We start from the raw sequence: 24,885 nt of genomic DNA, 5'->3' as shown, positions 1-24,885 counted from the left end.
TGGCACCCTATTCCCTATATAGTGCACAACTTTTGCACTATGAAGGGAATAGGGTGCCATTTGGTGTTATTGCAGTGAGTCATTGTCAAGGTGCAAACAGTCCACAGGCCTAATGACAAAATCTGAACAGCATGCTATTTCCTCTCTAGAGACTGTGTCACATAAGCCAAACCTACAGAAATTACTGTTAGTAGCAAATACAAATAAATGCCATATTCAGTGTCAGTGACTCTTTTCAGTGTATTTTTTCCCCCACAGTATATTGGTAACTCCATAAAAAAAACATATTTCTTCCACTTTGAGTGGAATGACCAGTGACCCACAAATAATTTAGAAATAAACTACTATTCATCATCATTCAATATGGATTCCGTTTCAGTTTACTCCAAGCAATACTATTGTTGCAGGTTACTGTTGCACCTGCCATCTACTGAATATTTTGACGATACTGGCTATTATTTGTTCCACTGTGTATGGTCGTAAGAATCATGCAACACACCCCACCACCATGACATGTTACATAGCAAACAGACTAGCAAATCAGTCAAATTGACGTCTGACACAATAATGTAGCTACAACCGTCCCAACGCTTGTATTAGACATTAATGTAGCTATTATTACCTAGCTATTGCAGTTCTAGTTATTAGCGAGATATGTGAATATCAGTATCCAAGTGAGAAGGTAGCCAATAGCAAACCATCGCCACCTTCACTCTTTCGTTGACTTCCTTTCATTATGAGTTGTAGCTCGTACCTGACTACATTTCATTCAAGGTCTGCTAACTACGTTCTGAACTGTGAGCCCTACTCAACCCCCGTCATTGACGATAATGACATACAACCAAGAATTTCATCGCCGGAGAGGCACACGTTGAAAACTCACTAGAACGCAAAACACTACCACGAGATGTAGAGGTTATTTAAAAGTAGAACGCTGTTCTATACAATTTGCGAGTAACCAACACATGAACGATCTTGCAACAATCATAGGTTCATTAGCTAGACAGTAACGTTAGCTTGCAAGTTAATAATTGGCCTAGCTGGCGTGCTTAATCTGCGCACTATTGGTACAATTAAAATAACCCATGCAATAAAAGGCTACGTCTGACTATGCCATTGTATTCATAAACTGTGACAATGACAACCCATCACTGATATTTGCATGAAAGAATGACTAGCCAGCTCGCGGGCCTTTCCCCGAAACCACGCAAAAAAATGCTCGCTTTCCAGTCCTCTCTGGCTGAGGTTAGCCTGCTAACGTTAGCCAACTAGCTAGCAAGCTGTGGCTAACGCTGGCTGGCTAGCTAGCAAGAGTGTTAGTCGAACAATACATTTCACTGAGCGCAAAATATAAGCTACAAGGACCTTGCCGGAATATTTCGTTACGTCCCTTGATCGAGAATAGAACCATTTGGAATTTACTTGACACAGACAATGCTATCCAGAGTGTAGCTAATGAAGAAACTCGATGCAGTCCATTCCAAATTACATTCCCCTACCTAACATGGTCGCTCCCAGCTCCCGAGACCACGAAAAAAAGATAGCATTCCAAGTGTATTATTTTACTCCAGCAAATTCCATTTCTCAACGGCTCGTGTCCTTTACGTCACAGGGAGCGTTCGGAGTATACTCTTTCTATTCAAAATGTGATTGTATTCATATATTTAGTGTTATTGGTGTTAGCTGCGTGTACTCCGAGACCTTGCTCCCTACCCTCTCATCCCAGTCAGTAATGGCGACTGATACATAACGCTCTCACCATCACTCTCAGTAACTTTTCCATCAGGGCTCAAAGCGGGGGCGCGACGCTCGTGCATGGTTGCTATGTAATTGTGTAAATGAAGAATTTCAATCTATTAACTAATGTCTGAATGTTTGGTGTGCCTATTTGTGTGATACTGATAAACATACCGAGGACTTGGGGATCATCACCAGGAGATGGCACATTGTCAACAAGAATAAAAATATTCATTGAGACTGTAGCATTTATACGGTACATTTTTCAATGGTGCATCAACCTGGCCTGTCTGATTTTCCTACTTGAAAATACAGTAGACTTTTTAAGGCTACGGACACATATTGGTGGTTATGTTGTAGCGTGGAGCCAAACCATGTTATTACATAGTTATAACATGTTCATTATTGGGATATGTACATACGAAATAGTCAATCTGTCAATGTGAATTACAATAATATTCCATGAGGGTTTTATATGACAGACACATTTTGTTTCAAGGATAGTGCGCAGCTCTCTGGAGCAATGCAATGTGAGGTTTTTAATACTAGATAGTATGCTGCTCACCCTAAGGCCTATACTTTCAATGCTCCGCTAGTGGATTTTAAGCAGATTTGCCAAACCTTGTTTGCTAAGCTCTTGCTTTTATCTTGACATAGAGGGGAGGGGGAATCCACTACAGCGTGTCTCTCACTCACCAATAGCCTATACACTGTTCTATACACATTAGTGTCATTGCTACTTGTGTGTCTGCTGTTGATGATTCTTTTGTCATTGAAGTGGAAATTCATTGTAGAATTAATTTCAAACTGATGTATTTGGTTCTTTCCAGAAGGGTTGACGGCTAGTAGATAGAATATCCACATGCAATCATGGTATGTGATGGTCAACTTACATGTTGTAAATGTGCATGTAAAATGCTAAAAATGTGCTAGGGAGTTTATAAGAGGACTGATCATTGTATCAAAGAAAATGTGTCACTCACAACTGACACAAAGTTATCAGCCCTTTTAGAAAAGCCTTTTCTACATTGAGTTGGAAATCCAAACATTGCTGTGCTGTTTTGTTGTCAGTCATAATGCAATATCTCTAACAGTGAAGCTAGGAGTCCAAGCTCCATTGTCTGGGTCTGTTTTGGGTGTGGGCTCAGGCTCAGCTGTCCCTCTGCAATTGTGGTGACACAAAACACCAGGGACAAGTAGGAAGGCTGAGGAAGCTTTGTCCAGTTGTTTATGTCGCTTCAGTGTTCATATTTTCATTCTCTCCTTCAAACTACACTGAAACAGAGCGTAAATATTCCAGGGAAGGTGCCCATTCTCTTCCAACCAATGCTGAATGGTGGAGAACAAGTGGGAGTTGTTTCACACAGGATCCTAGTGTTCTGGATTGGCACCTTTCCATCTGTCAATATGAAGAACAAGGCATTGGAATCAGAGTCTGTTCATTACAAACATGAAACACTCAGAGCTCTCTCTCTATATCTCTCTCTCTATCTCTCGCACGTTAATAGGTCAATCAACATAACTTTAACCATGTGTCATTGTTGTCACAAGTTTTGTAGTAAAAATAGGAGAAGAGAATATATTTCTAAAAGAAGGATGATGCTTTTACTTTAAGTACACACTTGATCCTGGAGTCATTATGCCTGCTGTTTTGCTTCTAATTTAAGAGGTCATAGGGAAATTGTAAAAATCAGATTTTACTCCTTTCAAACAAAACCAGTATTCTTTATTTTTTAAATGTATTTTATTTCACCTTTATTTAACCAGGTAGGCTAGTTGAGAACAAGTTCTCATTTACAACTGCGACCTGGCCAAGATAAAGCAAAGCAGTGCGACACAAACAACAACACAGAGTTACACATGGAAAAAACAAACATGCAGTCAATAATGCAATAGAAAAGGTCTATATACAGTGTGTGCAAATGAGGTAGGATAAGGGAGGTAAGGCAATAAATAGGCCATAGTGGTGAAATAATTACAATGTAGCAAATAAACACTGGAGTGATAGATGTGCAGAAGATAAGTGTGCAAGTAGAGATACTGGGGTGCAAAGGAGCAAAATAAATAACAGTATGGGGGATGAGGTAGTTGGAAGGGCTATTTACAGATGGGCTATGTACAGGTGCAGTGATCTGTGAGCACTTTATGCATCCAATAGATTACCAGAAACCTGATAGCAGAAACCTATTTGTAACCTGACGCTCTCTGAATAACACTGACTACCATTGTTTTACAAGCCAATAGTTCAATTCAAATCAGTTCCAAGAGCAGACAATGTGTGAGGTTCCCATGTCATGCAAGTGTGAAGATCATGCTGTATCAACCTAGAAATAGACATGATCCAGCAGACACTAGTGTGTGTTCTCATCTAATGTAAGTGTTGTTTGTGAATCTCAACCATTGGTCCTTACACCCTCCTTAGTAATAGCCTTCTCTTTCAGCCCTGCACAATCAATATAGTAATATAGGGAATGGGGTGCCAGTTGAGATGCAAACATAGCCCTTATGATCAATAAATGTCACAAGGTGTTGGAAAAATCTATTGCTAAAAGCTTCCTTGTGAAAAGACAAACTCGGAACTGAGCGTTTGAACAGATCCGATTGACATTATAGCAGAGTGCAAATACTGAGGGTATGGGTGGATGATGTGTATAAAGTTTAAGCTCGTTGCTAGTGTTTGTTACCGTTGCATCAGGTGCTGTCGAGCCCCTACTTGCTTCACTGTTGACTCTTTGATCACATCGCATCCTCTAGAGCGATATGCAAAATGTCTCTGCTCTTGCCAGAGAGGGACTGCAGGTATACAACTGTACCGCTTTAATAAAGTAAGGTCTCAGCTCACCTTTTACTCATATTGGTACCTCTTGCAAAAAAATGGACCCAAGGACTACATAACACATTCATAACCCTTCATACCACAATTATAAGCAATACATCATATCAACAACTGCAGATTGACATTTTTGTTGTTTTGTCTTTGTTATGAAACGTTCATGTCCTGCTTATGGATGTATGGGTTATGCATGTTTGAAATCCTACAGTATACCCTTTAAATAAACTGTGACAAACCTCTTTTGGCCCTCTTCAAGCCAATGATGGTGGGTGGTGTTCACTGTCTGATATCATAGGGGAAAGAACCATAATAATTAATTACTCTTTGATTGAAAACTAGTTGGTCACAGTGTGAGAGAGGTTTTCCATGCTCTATGGGGTTCCCTCCAGAAGGCATGAAACAGCTGGCTATGGGAGATACTAATGTTAAAAGGCCTTAATGACAGCCTCCCATGTTGAACAGGAAATGTATGCACTTATCATTTGCTAGTATACACGTGCAATTTGCTTCTTACAGAAAAAAGTGCAAGTGGCCAACAAAATAAATTATTCTGAGATAACATCTGTGAAGACAGCCTGTCAGCTAAATTATTTCCTAACACAACACCATGCAGATTTATTACACGGTCCATTCCCACAAGCCTCAATGGCACTACATCACTGTAAAGGCATGGAGAAATGGTAGTGGGTGGTGAATAAGTTTGGGTGTATTGATGTGTTTGTTTATTAAGCCCAATCTTCTCTGTGATATCATGGGTTGCATCCCAAATTACACCCTATTCACTATACATGTATAGTGAACCTATGGGCCCTGGTCAAAAGTAGATGGACCCTGGTGAAAAGTAGTGCACAACACACTGAGTATACAAAACATTAAGAACACTTACTCTTTCCATGACATAGGCTGACCAGGTGAATCCAGGTGAAAGATATGATCCCTTAGTGATGTCAGTTGTTAAATCCACTTCAATCAGTGTAGATGAAGGGGAGGAGACCTTCAAGCCGACCTTAAGCCGTGAAACAATTGAGACATGGATTGTGTATGTGTGCCAATCAGAGGGTGAATGGGCAAGACAAAAGACTTAAGTGCCTTTGAACAAGGTATGGTAGTAGGTAGGTTTGTGTCAAGAACCGCAACGCTTATGCGTTTCCCCCACTCAACAGTTTCCCATGTGTATCAAGAATGGTCCACCACCTAAAAGGGCCAGCATCCCTGTGGAACGCCTTCGAATTGTGGAGCGCCGACTAATTGAGTCTGTTCTGAGGGCGGGGGGTGTAACTCAATATTAGAAAGGTGTTCCTAATGTTTGGTATACTCGGTGTATAAGGGATAGGGTGTCAATTGGGACACAGGCATGGTTAGTCACCAGCAGTGCTACTACCAACGTTACCTCCCATTCCAGCAACAGGTCTGCTGTGCTGACTCATCGCCCTGTGGAGGAAACTCACAACATCCAAATGGTTCTGTCATTTTCAGTAACAGGTCTTAGTCTGCATCATAAAATGTAAGCTTTATATAATCTTGTGAACTTGCTCCTGCAATATGGATTCATTGCTGCTTTGTATATTTGAAACAGATTACAAAATAGTAAGTAAAATGCAAAGTACCTCAATGAAAACAACTCACAACAACCCTTTGATGTTAAGTTGGCTTAATTATATGGCAAGGAGGAAGAAGAACTAAGCGCTGAGGCTTCTACCAGCTTCAAGTTTGTCTGTGTTGGTGAGGGTTGGTGTTCAATTCACGTCAATGGCCTCTTCATGCTCTCTGTATCGCAGGTCAGGCGAGACTTCACTTAAGCAATAGGTCCCCATGGTGTGTGGTATATGTCCAATATACTACGGCTAAGGGTTGTGGTACGCAACGACACAAGGTTCCAAATAGGGTTCTTCTGCTGTACCTACAGGAAAACCCTTTTTGCTTCCTGGAACCTAAAAGAGTTATTCAGTGGGTTTTCCTATGGGGACAGCCAAAGAACCCTTTAAGATTCTAGAGAGCACCTTTTTTTTCTAAGAGTGTATAAGCATAATCTCCGTAAGTTTCAAAATAGTCAAAAGGCTATATCTTTATGGGAGAGATGGGGAAATGGAAGTGATTCATCTATTACTGTTTTCCTCTCTTGGGACATCCAGTAAAGTACACACAGTACAGTAGTTTTTTAGCTGAAACACAAAATAGGCTTTATACAAGGGGCCACGAGAATAACCACCAGCATCATATTTGTCTTAATAATCATAATGTCCAGTCATCTGTCTCAAGAATAGGGCATAAAACATCCCAAAACACATCATACTGTATGGACTGCCTGCTTACTATCACTAGTGAAACAGTTAAGTAAATCCAGACCATATTCTTTATGAAATCCTTCATGAAATAATGAGTCAATATCGTCTATCAGCAGACCTTGATCTGTTTGAGCCTTTCAAAGCCCTGCCAGCCAAACAGTCCTCCTCATTCAGACTGGGAGAATTCAGCCATGCAATGCTGTGACAGAACAGTGACTATAACACAGTTTATTTTCCAGAGGAGTACCAGCTGATTTCTCTCACTGAATAAACAACAGTGACTGTGTGAGTAAATGATTCACTTGAAGATAGAGATTTAATTTACGACAAGTGTGTGCTTTATGTCTCTTTCTATGGACTTGAATGATTGTCAAACAAACACTCAAATAAAAATATCCTTGAATAGACGTACTGTACAGTGTATAGTCAACTCTAAGTTTTGGGCAAAATAAAGGTCTATTTGATTTTTATTTTATCAGGTCGCAGCAAGTCCTGGTACAGATGCGGATGTCCTCGAGAGCTGAGAGTTGCTACCTATTACTATAGCAACCTAAGTTTTATTTTGAATTTAACCCTGAGGTGATGCAACGTCAGTGAGACCCTCCATTCTCTCCGTCCCAACCACTGGCCCATGCCTCAGACACACACATCCTTCAGCAGTAGACACAGAGAGGGAGATAAATAGATTGAAGTGCCCAGCCCAAGTCTCAATCAGGCTGAATTCCATTTCTATGGCCATGCCCGCCCATACATCAAAAGCCCATGGGCAGGCCAAACCGAAGCTTTCTTCTGTTTGTCTCCTATCCTGACTGTCTGTGGGCACAGTACCCCTGCTTCATCTAAAATGTCCCCTTCTCTTCTCCACAATCATGAATTATTCACCTACCCAACCCCCAAATCTCACTCTAAATCTCCTCAGATCTACAGTCTCCTGCCAATTGTGTTTGAGAGTCCCCCTGCGGTCCAAGCCTGTGGCCCACTGGGCTCTTTGGTCCTTTGTTTACTCTGCAGCTGCAGATGGACAGGTGAGCACTAATAAGCTTCAAACATGGCTTGACACTGAAATAAAGAACTCCAAATTATAACGGCTGAAACCAATCTCACTCAAAGGAGAGCAAAGATCGTGTATACTGCTACCATAGCAAGCAGTCCGATAGTTCCTCCCGGTTCATTTATTTGCATTTTCAATGTGTCAGTGGCACTGTTGTGTCCTCCTAGGCCTAGGATATCATCTGATTTACATTGATATTTTCCCCTGTTGTGCACAGATATCCTAGTACTAAAAGCAAGTCGTTATTCAGCTCTGTTCGCAGTGTTGAGACTGCAATGCTCCATCACACTCTGCATTGGTTCTAGAGCTCTCAGCAGCAGCATGCAGAGAAACAGAACTGCAAGACAGATGACTGGAGTGTGTGGGGGTGCTGCTGCAGTCACCCCCCCCCACCCTCAGCCCTACCTCCCCCACCCCTTCACTCCCATTCTGAGCCTATGCATGCCCTCCCAGTGACGCAGCACAATTGGAACCAGCTGCTGCTGTTTACCCAGAGCCCCGCCACAGCTGCATTGGCATGGCAACGGAGCAACGCTAGGGCCAGCCAGGCAGGTCAGGGATCCCAAGGTCAAGGGAGATGGGGCCATGGATAGGTGGGATAGCGGGGAGACCACCTAGAGCTGGAGTGTGAGAGACTTCATCCACCCCCCCACCATTAACACCAACTCCATCCTACCCTACGGCTACATATGGTCGTGCCGGTGCTAGCTAGTAGCTGCCTTATCTATCTGGGGCGATGAGGACTGGAGATTGTTGTTGTTATTTCATGATATTAATCTGTCTGATAACAACAAGGTCATAGCATACAGGTCACAGCATACAGCAGTATCAGCGCTATGTATTTTAAATGGCAGGTTTAATGGCTGATTTTAGAAAGTGAAAAAAAAAAAAAAGAAAGTGAAACTGAAAGCCTTCAATTGCAGAAAATCACAGATATTTTTTTTAATACTTTTTTTTGTTCTCTGAAAATCCATTCCTTTCTAATTTTGGAATGCAGGATGTGGCGTTCAAAACAATAGCGTTATATTTCATTTAGTTACTGACAGAAGCAAAGGGAACCGTTGGAAGGAGTCCCAACTGAATTCATGGGTTTCCTGAATGGAAAAGACAAAATAACCAGCTTTTCAATCAGAGATTTTCAACACTAAAGTTTAGCTCTCAAAAAAGAAAAAACATACTACTTAGCATAATCTCAATCAATAAAATATGTCTCTCGTATATAATAGATGTGGGTGTTCTCACGTAGGATGATTTAGAGCAATAAATGGATCCTGTCCTCATGTACAGCATGAAGAAAGCTTCAATATTTGAGCACATTAATGGAGTGCATAGCAAATGATCAAGTTATGAAATGTTCAAACTCTTTAGACACACATATTCATTTAATTTTCCTTCCATGTTATAAGGTTACAATTGAGCATCTGTGTTACTAACATTAATTCACAATCAATATACTTCCATAGGGCTCAGGTGTCACTGATACCAGACACCCTCTCTCTCCATGTTTCCCCCTGTTTTTTTTACAGAGCTTCAGGAAGTAGTTAATTCTGTAACTACGGATATCTTAGTCAGTGACTTTATGGGCCTTTGTATCACGGTCCGTTTATTGCAGTAAAGGCCCTGGTCAAAGGCCGTGCACTAAAAAGAGACAGAGAAATCGCCCACCTGGAGAGAGGGAGATACTGTACATCAGCTGACCTATGTGTAGCCATGCTGTTGTGTTTATATGGGAATACTAGTGTCCCTCTGCCTAGAAAAACACCACATGCCTGGGCAAGAGCCACTGGCAGCTGCTCATAGGGAAGAATGCCAGTCACTAAGGAGTCACTCAGTACTGACTCACATGAAAGGATTTCTCCCACTCTTGCTTTCTCTTCCCTTCTCTCTCTGGTTCTGACACACACTCAAACACACACCCACCCTCTCTCTCTCTCAGAGAACTAGAGGAAGAACTTGGCAAACGAGGCCATCCTCCACACATCCCTGTTATCTGTAAAGCCCCCTGCCTGTCCTGTGTTTAAAAGCCACACCACAGCAGTAATTACTGTACACAGGAGTCATCACTTTGGACCCGTTAGCTTTTTCCTCCACAGCGCTGGCCTTTTCCGAAACAGAGCAACCCTGTAGTGTGTGTATGTTGGGAGTGTGTCTGTGTAGCCTTGAGGTAGCACGTATGCCCTGCAGTAGCTACCTAATTTCACCTCATTAGCTACCGCCATCTTTCATCTCTAAGTCTCACTTCTCCTCCTTCGTGTTACACTGTTCCCCTTTCGGGAATATATCGAGATTTACGGGATGCAGATTTTTGTTTTTAAAGGAACTACGATGGACACAGTAAGTGTACAGAACAGAAAACACGACTAGAAGGCAAATGAATACACCACAATACTTTAGTTACTTAAACAGAACCACAAATAGACAGCTCTGCCAGTGGGACTTCCTCTTTAATGGGGACCATCTGACACATCAACCCCCCCTTACAAAAAATGATTGCAATTTTGAAGCTGCACTTTCAACTGCGGTCGACTGTGGTATTTTGGACGCAGAAGTTGCCGCATACTGTGGTTATACTGCACTCTTTTTTCGTAAGTGGCACACTGTCTTTACCCCAGACAGTGTCTCCAGGACAAAACAGGGCTCAGACCAGACAGAGCTGCTGAAATAGCAACTGGTCCGGAGGGCTTTGGTAGGACTTCTTATTCTGTTCCTCCAATATAGAGCAGCATGCAAATGACTAACCATAGCTACAGAAAAACAGACCAGTAGTAAACATTCAACACTCATTGACCCGATAAGACACCGAGCCGTCTGGCTTGGCTTTCATGGCGGTTGGTTCGGTTGGAAGCGAAACAGCTGCTGTAGTTAGCGGAGTCTATGGAGCAACAGAAATATGCAGGAAGTGGTCCTGTTTGCACAAGTCCCAGAGAGCTCATCCAACTCAGGATGAGGAAATAAATATGACTGGTGGCCTGGGAAGTGGGATGTTTGATTTGATATGCAGTGCCACCAGGTGTTAATAGAGAGTAACTGCAACCCTTACTGGCTTCAAGTCAAACAAGTTATTATTTTGTAAATGTTGATGCCTGGTGAGTTGTTCTTTTGTAAATGTTGTTTACAATATTTACACAATCTTCCATCTTCACGAAATGCAACCAATGCATCTAGGTTGTACATTCTTTATTTTCATCTCTGACATTGCGAACATTAGTTGCATTTCGTGAAGATGGAAGATTGTGTAAATATTGTAAACAACACCAAACACCAAACAACTCACCAGGCATCAACATTTACAGAAGAACAACTCACCAGGCATCAACATTCACAGAAGAACAACTCACCAGGCATCAACATTTACAAAAGAACAACTCACCAGGCATCAACATTTACAAAAGAACAACTCACCAGGCATCAACATTTACAAAAGAACAACTCACCAGGCATCAACATTTACAGAAGAACAACTCACCAGGCATCAACATTTACAAAAGAACAACTCACCAGGCATCAACATTTACAAAAGAACAACTCACCAGGCATCAACATTTACAGAAGAACAACTCACCAGGCATCAACATTTACAAAAGAACAACTCACCAGGCATCAACATTTACAGAAGAACAACTCACCAGGCATCAACATTTACAAAAGAACAACTCACCAGGCATCAACATTTACAAAAGAACAACTCACCAGGCATCAACATCCACAAAAGAACAACTCACCAGGCATCAACATTTACAGAAGAACAACTCACCAGGCATCAACATTTACAAAAGAACAACTCACCAGGCATCAGGCATCAACATTTACAAAAGAACAACTCACCAGGCATCAACATTTACAGAAGAACAACTCACCAGGCATCAACATTTACAAAAGAACAACTCACCAGGCATCAACATTTACAGAAGAACAACTCACCAGGCATCAACATTTACAAAAGAACAACTCACCAGGCATCAACATTTACAGAAGAACAACTCACCAGGCATCAACATTTACAAAAGAACAACTCACCAGGCATCAACATTTACAGAAGAACAACTCACCAGGCATCAACATTTACAGAAGAACAACTCACCAGGCATCAACATTTACAAAAGAACAACTCACCAGGCATCAACATTTACAAAAGAACAACTCACCAGGCATCAACATTTACAAAAGAACAACTCACCAGGCATCAACATTTACAGAAGAACAACTCACCAGGCATCAACATTTACAAAAGAACAACTCACCAGGCATCAACATTTACAAAAGAACAACTCACCAGGCATCAACATTTACAGAAGAACAACTCACCAGGCATCAACATTTACAGAAGAACAACTCACCAGGCATCAACATTTACAGAAGAACAACTCACCAGGCATCAACATTTACAAAAGAACAACTCACCAGGCATCAACATTTACAAAAGAACAACTCACCAGGCATCAACATTTACAAAAGAACAACTCACCAGGCATCAACATTTACAGAAGAACAACTCACCAGGCATCAACATTTACAAAAGAACAACTCACCAGGCATCAACATTTACAAAAGAACAACTCACCAGGCATCAACATTTACAGAAGAACAACTCACCAGGCATCAACATTTACAAAAGAACAACTCACCAGGCATCAACATTTACAAAAGAACAACTCACCAGGCATCAACATTTACAAAAGAACAACTCACCAGGCATCAACATTTACAAAAGAACAACTCACCAGGCATCAACATTTACAGAAGAACAACTCACCAGGCATCAACATTTACAAAAGAACAACTCACCAGGCATCAACATTTACAAAAGAACAACTCACCAGGCATCAACATTTACAGAAGAACAACTCACCAGGCATCAACATTTACAGAAGAACAACTCACCAGGCATCAACATTTACAAAAGAACAACTCACCAGGCATCAACATTTACAGAAGAACAACTCACCAGGCATCAACATTTACAAAAGAACAACTCACCAGGCATCAGAAAGAGGCATCAAGCATCAAGTCAGAAAGAAAAAACAACAACATAGAACCATTCCTTTATTTTTGCTCTACGCTTTTAGGGCATAAATTACTTTCATTTAGTTTACTGTCGACTGCACATTTGGTTCTCAAGGCTTGAATTAAACGTGTTGTATTTGAATATCAGACTGAACAATGAATACTGGATCTATATATTGAATACACATTGGGCTGAAGAGACAGGTCGCTATTGAAACGGAACATTATGCTACCACGGTCTAGATATACATACTATGTAACAGATATGTAATCAGCTCAGACCCCAAGGATTTGTGCGTACTCCACAGCGAGGGATATGGAGGAGTGCAGGGTTCTTCTGGTCTACAGTGCACTCGGAAAGTATTCAGACCCCTTCACTTCTTCCACATTTTGTTACGTTACAGTCTTATTCTACAATGGATTAAATATTCTTTCCCCTCATCAACCTACACACTACCTCATAACGACAGAGCGAAAACAGGTTTTTAGACATTTTTGCAAATTTGTTAAATTAAAAACAGATACCTTATTTCCATAACTATTTAGGCCCTTTGCGATGAGACTCAAAATTTAGCACAGGTCCATCCTGTTTCCATTGATCATTTTGGAGATGTTTCTACAACTTGATTGGAGTCCACCTGTGGTAAATTCAATTGAATCAACATGATTTGGAAAGGCCCACACTGTCCCACAGTTGACAGTGTATGTCAGAGCCAAAACCAAGCCATTAAGTTGAAGGAATTGTCCGTAGAGCTCCGAGACAGGATTGTGTCGACGCACAGATCTGGGGTAGGGTACCAAAAAAATGTCTGCAGCATTGAAAGTCCCCAAGAACAGTGCACTCCATCATTCTTAAATGGAAGAAGTTTGGAACCAACAAGATTCTTCCTAGAGCTGGCCACCCGGTCAAACTGAGCAATCGGGGGAGAAGGGCCTTGGGTCAGGGAAGTGACAGAGAACCTGATGGTCACTCTGACAGAGCTCGGGAGAACCTTCCAGGACAACCATCTCTACAGCACTCTACCAATCAGGCCTTTATGGTAGAATGGCCAGACGGAAGCCACTCCTTAGTAAAAGGCACATGAGAGCCCGCTTAGAGTTTGCCAAAAGGCACGTCAAGGACTCTCAGACCATGACAAACGAGATTCTCTGGTCTGATGAAACCAAGATTGAACTCTTTGGCCTGAATACCAAGCGTCACGTCTGGAGGAAACCTGGCACCATCTCTACGATGAAGCATCATGCTGTGGGTATGTTTTTCAGCGGTAGGGTCTGGGAGACTTCTCAGGATCGAGGGAAAGATGAACGAAGTACAGCGAGATCCTTGATGAAAACCCGCTCCAGAGCGCTCAGGACCTCAGACTGGGTCGAAGGTTCATCTTCCAACAGGACAACGACCCTAAGCGCACAGCCAATACAACACAGGTGTGGCTTCGGGACAAGTCTCTCAATGTCCTTGAGTGGCCCAGCTAGAGCCCGGACTTGAACATCTTTGGAGAGACCTGAAAATAGCAGTGCAGTGACGCTCCCCATCCAACCTGACAGAGCTTGAGGGGATCTGCAGAGAAGAATAGGAGAAACTCCCCAAATACAGGTGTGGCAAGCTTGTAGCGTCATACCCAAGAAGATTCAAGGCTGTAATCGATCGAAAAAGACTTGAGGCTGTAACAAAGTATTGAGTAGGGTCTGAACACTTATGTAAATGTTATATCATTTTTTATTTTTTATTATACATTTGCAAAAAAAAAATGAAAAACCTGTTTTGCTTTGTCATTATGGGTATTGTGTGTAAATTGATGAGGGGGGAAAAAACAATTTAATCCATTTTAGAATAACAAAATGTGGAAAAAGTTAAGGGGTCTGAATACTTTCCGAATGCACTGAATCTCCTGTAGATGACGAGTTGTCCAGTTGTCCTACACAGTAGAGAGCAATAACTCAACCAGATAGTTCTTCTAGATGCTGGACCACGGCAGTCGCCACCTTTCTGTAGGCCTCAGCCTAAAACAATGGGCATAGGCAGACATATTAAACAAACCCAGGTAGAAAACTAACATGGCAAACTCTCAAAAGTGCCAAATGTATACAATGTTATGGTGAAGAATACACTGTTTGTTTTCCAACATTGCCAATATTTATCTTGACTATCTATTGTCATCCAAGCAGTATACCAACCTCAGGGCTGTCAGGTGAGGACACCACTACAGGCTGGCCTCTGTCTGACATCTCTCTGATGCTCAGGTGTAGAGGAATGTCTCCTAGACAGAGGAGGGAGAGACATCAGTCTCTACACTATACTATCATTCTATTAGATCTGAGATTGAGAGAAATAATGAAATCTGTAATGATTTATGTTTGAAATGGATCTTACCCAATACTTGTACTCCCAGAGTATCAGCAAGGGCCCTTGCTCCATCTGCCCCAAAGATGTGGGTCTGGTGGTTACACTTGGGGCACTGAAACACGCTCATATTCTGGACTATGCCCAGGACCTATGAGATGTGACATATATATAAATATACACAGATTTGTTTTTTAAATGCAACATGTAGTGTTGGTCCTACGTTTCATGAGCTGAAATAAAAGATCCCAGACATTTTCCATATGCACAAAAAGTGTATTTCTCCCTGTTAGTGAGCATTTCTCCTTGGCCAGGATAATACATCCACCTGACAAGAAGCAGACGAAACAGCATGATCATTACACAGGTGCACCTTGTGCTGGGGACAATAAAAGACCACTCTAAAATGTGCAGTTTTGTCACACAACGCCACCGATGTCTCAAGTTTTGAGGGAGCATGCAATTGGCAGGCTGGCTGCAGGAATATCCACCAGAGCTGTTGCCAGATAATTTCATGTTCATTTCTCTACCATAAGCCACCTCCAACGTCATTTTAGAGAATTTAGCAGTAGATCCAACCGGGCCTCAAAACTGCAGAACATGTGTAACCATGCCAGCCCAGGTCCTCAACATCTGGCTTCTTCTCCTGTGGGATGATCTGAGACGAGCCACCCGGACAGCTGATGAAACTGTGGGTTTGCACAACTGAAGAATTTCTGCAAAACCTTCAGAAACCATCTGTCACGATAAATAAGTGGACCAAGGCACAGCGTGAGTAGAGTTCCACATATTTATTAAAGTGAAACTTCCAAAAAACAGCAAAGAAATAACAAACGTGCAAATACGTAGCGCACATAGGCACTATATAAAATCAATATCCCACAACGCAGGTGGGAAAAGGGACAAACTAAGTATGATCCCCAATTAGTGGCAACGATATATCAGCTGCCTCCAATTGGGAACCATACTCACACACCAACATAGAACTATAACAACTATAAAACCCCCCTAGTCACGCTCTGACCTATTACACCATAGAGAACCCCGAGGGCTCTCTGTGGTCAGGGCGTGACACCATCTCAGGGAAGCTCATCTGCGTGCTCGTTTTCCTCACCAGGGTCTTGACCTGACTGCAACTCGGCGTCGTAACCGACTTCAGTAGGCAAATGCTCACCTCCAATGGCCACTGGCACGCTGGAGAAGTGTGCTCTTCACGGATTACTCCTGGTGTCAACTGTACCGGGCAGATGGCAGACAGCCTGTATGGTGTTGTGTAGGCGAGCGGTTTGCTGATGTCAACATTTGGTGATGCCACCGTGAGTGCCCCATGGTGGAGGTGGGGTTATGGTATTGGCATGCGTAAGCTATGAACAACGAACACAATTGCATTTTAATCGATGGCAATTTGAATTCACAAAGATACCGTGACGAGATCCTGAGGCCCACTGTCGTGCCATTGATCCTGCCGCAATCACCTCAGAATGATAATGCATGGCCCCATGTCGCAAAGATCTGATCACAATTCCTGGAAGCTGAAAATGTCCCAGTTCTTCCATGGCCTATATAGTCACCAGACATGTCACCCATTGAGCATGTTTGGGATGTTCTGGATCGACGTATATGACAGCGTGTTCCAGTTCCCGCAAATATCCAGCCACTTCACACAGCCATTGAAGAGGAGTGGGACAACATTCCACAGTCCGCAGCCTGATCAACTCTATGTGAAGCAGATGTGTCACGCTGCATGAGACAAATGGTGGTCACACCAGATACTGACTGGTTTTCTGACCCACGCACGCCCCTACCTATTTTTTAAGTTATCTGTTACCAACAGATGCATTTTTTTTTTTTTAATGTATTTTATTTGACCTTTATTTAACCAGGCAGGCTAGTTGAGAACAAGTTCTCATTTGCAACTGCGACCTGGCCAAGATAAAGCATAGCAATTCGACACATACAACAACACAGAGTTACACATTGAATAAACAAAACATAGTCAATAATACAGCGGAACAAAAGAAAACAAAATGTCTATGTACAGTGAGTGTAAACGAGGTAAGATAAGGGAGTTAAGGCAATAAGTAGGCCGTGGTGGCGAAGTAATTACAATATAGCAATTGAAACACTGGAATGGTAGATGTGCAGAAGATAAATGTGCAAGTAGAGATACTGGGGTGCAAAGGAGCAAGATAAATAAATAAATACTGTATGGGGATGAGGTAGGTAGATAGATGGGCTGTTTACATATGGGCTATGTACAGGTGCAGTGATCTGTGAGCTGCTCTAACAGCTGGTGCTTAAAGCTAGTGAGGGAGATATGAGTCTCCAACTTCAGAGATTATTGTAGTTCGTTCCAGTCATTGGCAGCAGAGAACTGGAAGGAAAGACGAACAAAGGAGGAATTGGCTTTGGTGATGACCAGTGAGATATACCTGCTGGAGCGCCTGCTACGAGTGGGTGCTGCTATGGTGACCAGTGAGCTGAGATAAGACGGGGCTTTACCTAGTAGAGACTTGTAGATAATCTGTAGCCAGTGGGTTTGGTTTAATGGCACAGGCAGGGAGCCCAGCCAACTAGAGTATGAAGCGAGGGCCAACCAACGAGAGCGTACAGGTCGCAATGGTGGGTAGTGTATGGGGCTTTGGTGACAAAACGGATGGCACTGTGATAGACTGCATCCAGTTTGTTGAATAGAGTGTTGGAGGCTATTTTATAGATGACATCACCAAAGTCGAGGATCGGTAGGATGGTTAGTTTTACGAGGGTATGTTTGGTAGCATGAGTGAAGGATGCTTTGTTGCGATATAGGAAGCCAATTCTAGATTTAATTTTGGATTGGAGATGCTTAATGTGAGTCTGGAAGGAGAGTTTACAGTCTAACCAGACACCTAGGTATTTGTAGTTGTCCAATGTATTCTAAGTCAGAGCCGTCCAGAGTAGTGATGCTCAACGGGCGAGCAGGAGAGGGCAGGGATCGGTTGAATAGCATGCATTTAGTTTCCCCTTCGTTTAAGAGCAGTTGGAGGCCACGGAAGGAGAGTTGTATGGCATTGAAGCTCGTCAAGAGGTTAGTTAACACAGTGTCCAAAGAGGGGCCAGAAGGATACAGAATGGTGTCGTCTGCGTAGAGGTGTACCAAAGAATCACCAGCAGCAAGAGCAACATCATTGTATACAGAGAAGAGAGTCGGCCCGAGGATTGAACCCTGTGGCAGCCCCATAGAAACTGCCAGAGGTCCGGACAACAGGCCCTCCGATTTGACACACTGAACTCTATCAGAGAAGTAGTTGGTAAACCAGGTGAGGCAATCATTTGAGAAACCAAGGTGTCGAGTCTGCCGATAAGAATGTGGTGATTGACAGAGTCAAAAGCCTTCGCCAGGTCGATGAATACGGCTGCACAGTAATGTCTTTTATCGATGGCGGTTATGATGTCGTTTAGGACCTTGAGTGTGACTGAGATGCACCCATGACCAGTTCTGAAACCAGATTGCATAGTGGAGAAGGTACGGTGGGATTCGAAATGGTCGGTAATCTGTTTGTTAACTTGGCTTTCGAAGACCTTAGAAAGACAGGGTAGGATAGATATAGGTCTGTAGCAGTTTGGGTCTAGAGTGTCACCCCCTTTGAAGAGGGGGATGACCGCGGCAGCTTTCCAATCATTGGGAATCTCAGACGATACGAAAGAGAGGTTGAAAAGGCTAGTAATAGGGGTTGCAACAATTTCTGCAGATAATTTTAGAAAGAGAGGGTCCAGATTGTCTAGCCCGGCTGATTTGTAGGGGTCCAGATTTTGCAGCTCTTTCAGAACATCAGCTATCTGGAATTGGGTAAAGCAGAAATGGTGGGGGCTTTGGCGGGTTGCTGTGGAGGGTGCTGGCAGTTGACCGGGGTAGGGGTAGCCAGGTGGAAAGCATGGCCAGCCGTAGAGAAAAGCTTATTGAAATTCTCAATTATAGTGGATTTATCACTATAGTGTTTCCTAGCCTCAGAGCAGTGGGCAGCTGGGAGGAGGTGCTCTTATTCTCCATGGACTTTACAGTGTCCCAGAACTTTTTTGAGTTAGTACTACAGGATGCAAATTTCTGTTTGAAAAAGCTAGCCTTAGCTTTCCTAACTGCCTGTGTATATTTGTTCCTAACTTCCCTGAAAAGTTGCATATCACGGGGGCTATTTGATGCTAATGCAGAACGCCACAGGATGTTTTTGTGCTGGTCAAGGAAAGACAGGTCTGGAGTGAACCAAGGACTATATCTATTCCTAGTTCAAATTTTTTTTAATGGGGCATGCTTATTTAAGATGGTGAGGAAGGCACATTTAAAAGAATAGCCAGGCATCATCTACTGACGGATCTATTACATCTATTCCAGGATACCCTGGCCAGGTCAATTAGAAAGGCCTGCTCGCAGTTTTAGGGAGCGTTTGACAGTGATGAGTGGTGGTCGTTTGGTTGCAGACCCATTACGGATGCAGGCAATGAGGCAGTGATTGCTGAGATCTTGATTGAAAACAGCAGAGGTGTATTTGGAGGGCGAGTTAGTTAGGATGACATCTATGAGGGTGCCCGTGTTTATGGCTTTGGAGTTGTACCTGGTAGGTTCATTGATAATTTGTGTGAGATTGAGGGCATCAAGCTTGGATTGTAGGATGGCCGGGGTGTTAAGCATGTCCCAGTTAAGGTCACCTAGTAGCACGAGCTCAGAAGATAGATGGGGGGGGCAATCAATTCACATATGGTATCGAGGGCACAGCTGGGGGCAGAGGGAGGTCTATAGCAAGCAGCAACAGTGAGAGACTTGTTTCTTCTTCTCTTCTGGAAAGGTGCATTTTTAGAAGTAGAAGCTCGAATTGTTTGGGTACAGACTTGGATAGTAATACAGAACTCTGCAGGCTATCTTTGCAGTAGATTGCAACACCGCCCCCTTTGGCAGTTCTATCTTGGTGGAAAATGTTATAGTTAGCCATGGAGATTTCAAGCTTGACTGAAATCTGTATTCCTAAATCATGTGAAATCCATAGATTTCCATAGATAGCCTAATGGATTTATTTCAATTGACTGATGTCCTTATATGAACTGTAACTCAGTAAAATCTTTGAAATTGTTGCATGTTGCATTTATTTTTTTGTTCAGTGTGCATAGATAAACATCTCACAAATGTGTATTTTGTCCTTACCAAGGTCATTTGAAAAGAATTGAAGAAAGAATAAAGGGGCATTTAGCATCCAAAGCTCTTACCGGTACATTGACCTTTCTGAACATTTCTGCACCTCTGCGTGCATCCAGCAAGGCAATATCCTGAGGAGTGGACACGATCACTGCCCCTGCTATTGGGACGTTCTGAGTGATTGATAACTGAACATCTCCAGTCCCAGGTGGCATGTCAATAACCAGGTAGTCCAGCAGTCCCCAATCTACCTGCATAGGTAACAAAAAAATGACATGTAGTATATAGTATAAAAACTAACACGGATTACTGTACTGCCCTACAAAAGCAAAGTGCATTAACAACAAATGTTTACTGCAAAATCTCACTTCAACGTCTTTCTGTCTAAATTCTGGTACTTTATAATATATTCTGATCGACTGGCTTGTTCTTGTCTCAGAAAACTAAAAAAACACGTTAATGAGATAATAAACTTGTGGATCGAGCCCTGAATGCTGATTGGCTGACAGACACGGTATATCAGACCTTATACCACAGGTATGACAAAACATATATTTTTACTGCTCTAATTAAGTTTGTAAGCAGTTTATAATAGCAATAAGACACCTAGGGAGTTTGTGGTATATGGCCAATATACCACGGCTAAGGGCTGTGTCCAGGCACTCTGCGTTGCGCTGTGCTTAAGAACAGCCCTTAGCCGTGGAATATTGGAAATATACCACACCACCTCGGGCCTTACTACTTATATATACACAAGGCCATTACAACAGACCAAAGATTTTGGACCAAATTCGTAGTTACCGCACTTTGCCTTTGGAGGTCAATGTACATGAACGATCAGTCTCTCCCACCTGTCTAAGTAGCTTTTCTATAGCTGACATCACCATCAGGCCCCTCCAGACAATGGGTGCAACATCCTCTACCAGAAACCCCATGGACATACTGAGGACAGAAGGATGAGAGATGGACATGACAGTCAATGACTCAATGGTTTATTTGTTTGCTTACCTCCCCTGTCACTGGCAATTGGAGATACATTTACTCACCAAGGAATCCCAAAATTCATAAGTGGTCTCATTAGGTTGTCTGAAAACACAAAGAAAACATAGGTTGTCTTTTCAGTTTGATCTCTGTAATGAATGGATACATCTAAAACATCCTTGTTATTCCTCAGGCTAGACTACATGCAGATTGATGTCTCCTACTGTCAGTTAGTTCTGGGTTCCCCTTCAGGCTCATCAGCTTAGGAATTGAGGGACCGTAAACATCAGCGTCTAAGATGCCCACAGTTTTACTCTGTGTGCAGAAAAGAGACATGAAGAGACACTGAGTGGACAATGTAGTGAGAGAGAGAGAGATTGTCATGGTTCTGCATACCCATTTTGGGCAAAAATTGGTATGCAACAGTAATAACAAAATGTGCAAATTAATAATGGTGCTTTCCTTACTGGATCATTAGCTGTGAGTCCAAGGGCCAAATTCACTGTTGAGGGGAGGAAAAAGGTTGTAGGGTAGCAAATGACTACACTGTATAAAAATATATATTTCATAAAGATAAAAAGATCAGACCAAACCACTGTCTGTTGAAATGTATGCAAATTGTACACATTTGTGCAAATGTTTCATGAATGAGCAGCACAGAGAGCCTAATAAGAACCTGCTTACCTGCAGTGGTTGATTTCCCAACACCCCCCTTCCCCGAGGCCACCACAATAACTTGTTTCACTCCAGCAATGGGCTTTTGTTTGGGCAAGCCACGAGCCATGTGCTGCTTCTGTCTCTCCTGCAACGACCTCTCAGGACCTGAGGTCTGGGGAGTACAGAGTGTTAGAGTTGCGTAAATTCATCATGGAATGAGCAAGTGAGTTTATCAACAACACATGATAAACTTGAATGTAACTTGTATATACAGTACCCGTCAAACATTTGGACACACCTACTCATTCAAGGGTTTTCTTTATTTTTACTATTTTCTACATTGTAGAATAATAGTGAAGACAGTAAAACTATGAAATAACACATATAGAATCATGTAGTAACCAAAAAAGTGTTAAACAAGTACAAATATATTTTATATTTGAGATTCTTCAAATAGCCACCCTTTGCCTTGACGACAGCTTTGCACACTCTTGGCATTCTCTCAACCAGTTTCATGAGGTATTGATATTTTATTAGGATCCTCATTAGCTGTTGCAAAAGCAGCAGCTACTGTTCCTGGGGTCCACACAAAACATGAAACATAATGACGTAATACAGAACATCATTAGACAAGAACAGCTCAAGCTCATACATTTAAAAACATTTTAAAAAAGGCACACATAGCTTACATATCAGTACATACAAACTAGATTCTAATAGGTCAAATAAGGGAGAGGCTGTGAGCTGTTGCTTTATCTGTTTTTAAAAACCAGGTTTGCTGTTTATTTGAGCAATATTAGATGGAACGGAGTTCCCTACAATAATGTCTCTATATAATACTGTGCGCTTTTCTTGAATTAGTTCTGGATTTGGGGACTGGAATTGGTTCTGGATAAGTCACCTGGAATGCATTTCAATTAACAGGTGTGCTTTGTTAAAAGTACATTTCTTTCCTTCTTTATGCGTTTGAACAGATTTGCACACGCTTGGATTCTCCTCAGCCAACTTCATGAGGTAGTCACCTGGAATGCATTTCAATTAACAGTTGTGCCTTGTTAATCTGTGAAATGTATTTCCTTAATGTGTTTGAGCCAATCAGTTGTTTTGTGACAAGGTAAGGGTGGTATACAGAAGATAGCCCTATTTGGTAAAAGACCAAGTCCATTTTATGGCAAGAACAGCTCAAATAAGCAAAGAGAAACGACAGTCCATCGTTACTTTAAGACATGAAGGTCAGTCAATCTGGGAAAATGTCAAGAACTTTTAAAGTTTCTCCAAGTGCAGTCACAAAAACCATCAAGCGCTATGATGTAACTGGCTCTCGTGAGGACCGCCACAGGAAGGGAAGACCCAGAGTTACCTCTGCTGCAAAGGATAAGTTCATTAGAGTTAACTGCACCTCAGATTGCAGCCCAAATAAATGCTTCACAGAGATCAAGTAACAGACACATCTCAACATCAACTGTTCAGAGGAGATTGCGTGAATCAGGCCGTCATGGTCGAATCGCTGCAAAGAAACCACTACTAAAGGACACCAATAATAAGAAGAGCCTTTCTTGGGCCAAGAAACACGAGCAATGGACATTAGACCGGTGGAAATCTGTCCTTTGGTCTGATGAGCCAAATTTGAGATTTTTGGTTCCAACTGCCGTGTCTTTGTGAAACGCAGAGTAGGTGAACGGGTGATCTCGTCATGTGTGGTTCCCTCCATGAACCATGGAGGAGGAGGTGTGATGGTGGTTTGCTGGTGACACTGCCAGTGATTTATTTAGAATTCAAGGCACACTTAACCAGCATGGCTACCACAGCATTCTGCAGCGATAAGCCATCCCATCTAGTTTGCGCTTGGTGGGACTATCATTTGTTTTTCAACAGGACAATGATCCAAAACACACCTCCTGGCTGTGTAAGGGCTATCAAGTGACCTGGCCTCCACAATCACTCAACCTCAACCCAATTGAGCTGGTTTGGGATGAGTTGGACCGCAGAGTGAAGGAAAAGCAGCCAACAAATGCTCAGCATATGTGTGAACTCCTTGAAGACTGTTGGAAAAGCATTCCTCATGTTGCTGGCTGAGAGAACACCAAGCGTGTGCAAGCAAAGCTGTTATCAAGGCAAAGGGTGGCTACTCTGAAGAATCTCAAATATAAAATATATTTAGATTTGTTTAACACTTTTTTGGTTATTACATGATATTACATTACGTGTTATTTCATAGTTTTGATGTTTTCATTATTATTCTACAATGTCGAAAATATTAAAAATAAAGAAAAACCCTTGAATGAGTAGGTGTTTCCAAAGTTTTGACTGGTACTGTATATACATGATGTAAATCTTATAGTGTTGCCGTTAGTTATAATTAGTTATAGTTATACAGATACGTAAACAAACATGCTACATAATTGGCCTCAATGGCTTGCAATGATTAGCTAACTAGCTATGTAGGGTGAATCAGAGTGAACTTGATAGAATTTACTTAGCTAGCATGTAGAAAGCTCTCTAGCTAGTTAGTTGTAGCGAACTAAACAACACTCCATGGAGTGGAGTTTAGTTCGCTAGTTAGTTGTAAACAATTTTAGCAAGAGCTAGAATATTACCTTATGAAAACGTATGAAATATTTGCCGCGTTGTGGAGCATGTTGAACGTCTCTCCCTGTCCGTAACACTGTTGGTTTATTTAGGTTAGCGGTTGTCAATTTTAATAAATGTGAGAATTTACTGTAGCTACAGTGAGCCATCTTGTGTTATTGCCATAGAAAAAAATAGGTTATTGTTGAAGTGCATGTCGATTTTTTATGACGTGTACTTGTTAACTGCGCGTCAAGATGAGAC

The 24,885-nt window shown here is 42.1% G+C and overlaps 2 protein-coding genes and 1 long non-coding RNA gene across 3 annotated transcripts in view; 1 reads left to right on the top strand and 2 right to left on the bottom strand.

Annotated features, from left to right (window-relative positions):
- Positions 1–1,751, bottom strand: part of arhgap5 (Rho GTPase activating protein 5) — a 37,251-nt gene extending 35,500 nt beyond the window's left edge. The window contains exon 1 of the mRNA XM_052486438.1: positions 1,500–1,751. The gene's annotated coding sequence lies outside the window, so the exon portion shown is untranslated. The remainder of the gene's footprint in view (positions 1–1,499) is intronic.
- Positions 1–24,885, top strand: part of LOC127913636 (uncharacterized) — an 82,459-nt gene that overhangs the window by 9,320 nt on the left and 48,254 nt on the right. The window lies entirely within an intron of this gene.
- On the bottom strand, positions 12,937–24,855 carry nubpl (nucleotide binding protein-like). Its single transcript, XM_035743303.2, has 10 exons — positions 24,651–24,855; positions 22,081–22,225; positions 21,864–21,898; positions 21,621–21,711; positions 21,462–21,501; positions 21,267–21,357; positions 20,487–20,666; positions 15,282–15,402; positions 15,086–15,168; positions 12,937–14,911 (listed from the first exon to the last, which is right to left on the bottom strand). Exons 1-10 carry the CDS (start codon positions 24,789–24,791, stop codon positions 14,849–14,851), a joined length of 990 nt encoding a protein of 329 aa, XP_035599196.1. The 5' UTR covers positions 24,792–24,855; the 3' UTR covers positions 12,937–14,848.

The sequence above is a fragment of the Oncorhynchus keta genome, chromosome 29 (genome assembly GCF_023373465.1).
Source record: "Oncorhynchus keta strain PuntledgeMale-10-30-2019 chromosome 29, Oket_V2, whole genome shotgun sequence".
NCBI lineage: Eukaryota > Metazoa > Chordata > Actinopteri > Salmoniformes > Salmonidae > Oncorhynchus > Oncorhynchus keta.
The sequence above is the reverse complement of the archived record's forward strand: the minus strand, read 5'-3'. Positions and strand labels throughout refer to the sequence as shown.

Bases quoted from the DNA above. Each gene is read 5' to 3' on its own strand.
- nubpl (XM_035743303.2), bottom strand. From the start codon at position 24,791: ATGGCTCACTGTAGCTACAGTAAATTCTCACATTTATTAAAATTGACA. The intron at 21,358-21,461 runs GTGAGTAAATGT...TTCTGTCCTCAG, and splicing joins ATGAATTTTGGGATTCCTTG to TATGTCCATGGGGTTTCTGG. The intron at 20,667-21,266 runs GTGGGAGAGACT...TTACCTATGCAG, and splicing joins TAGAAAAGCTACTTAGACAG to GTAGATTGGGGACTGCTGGA.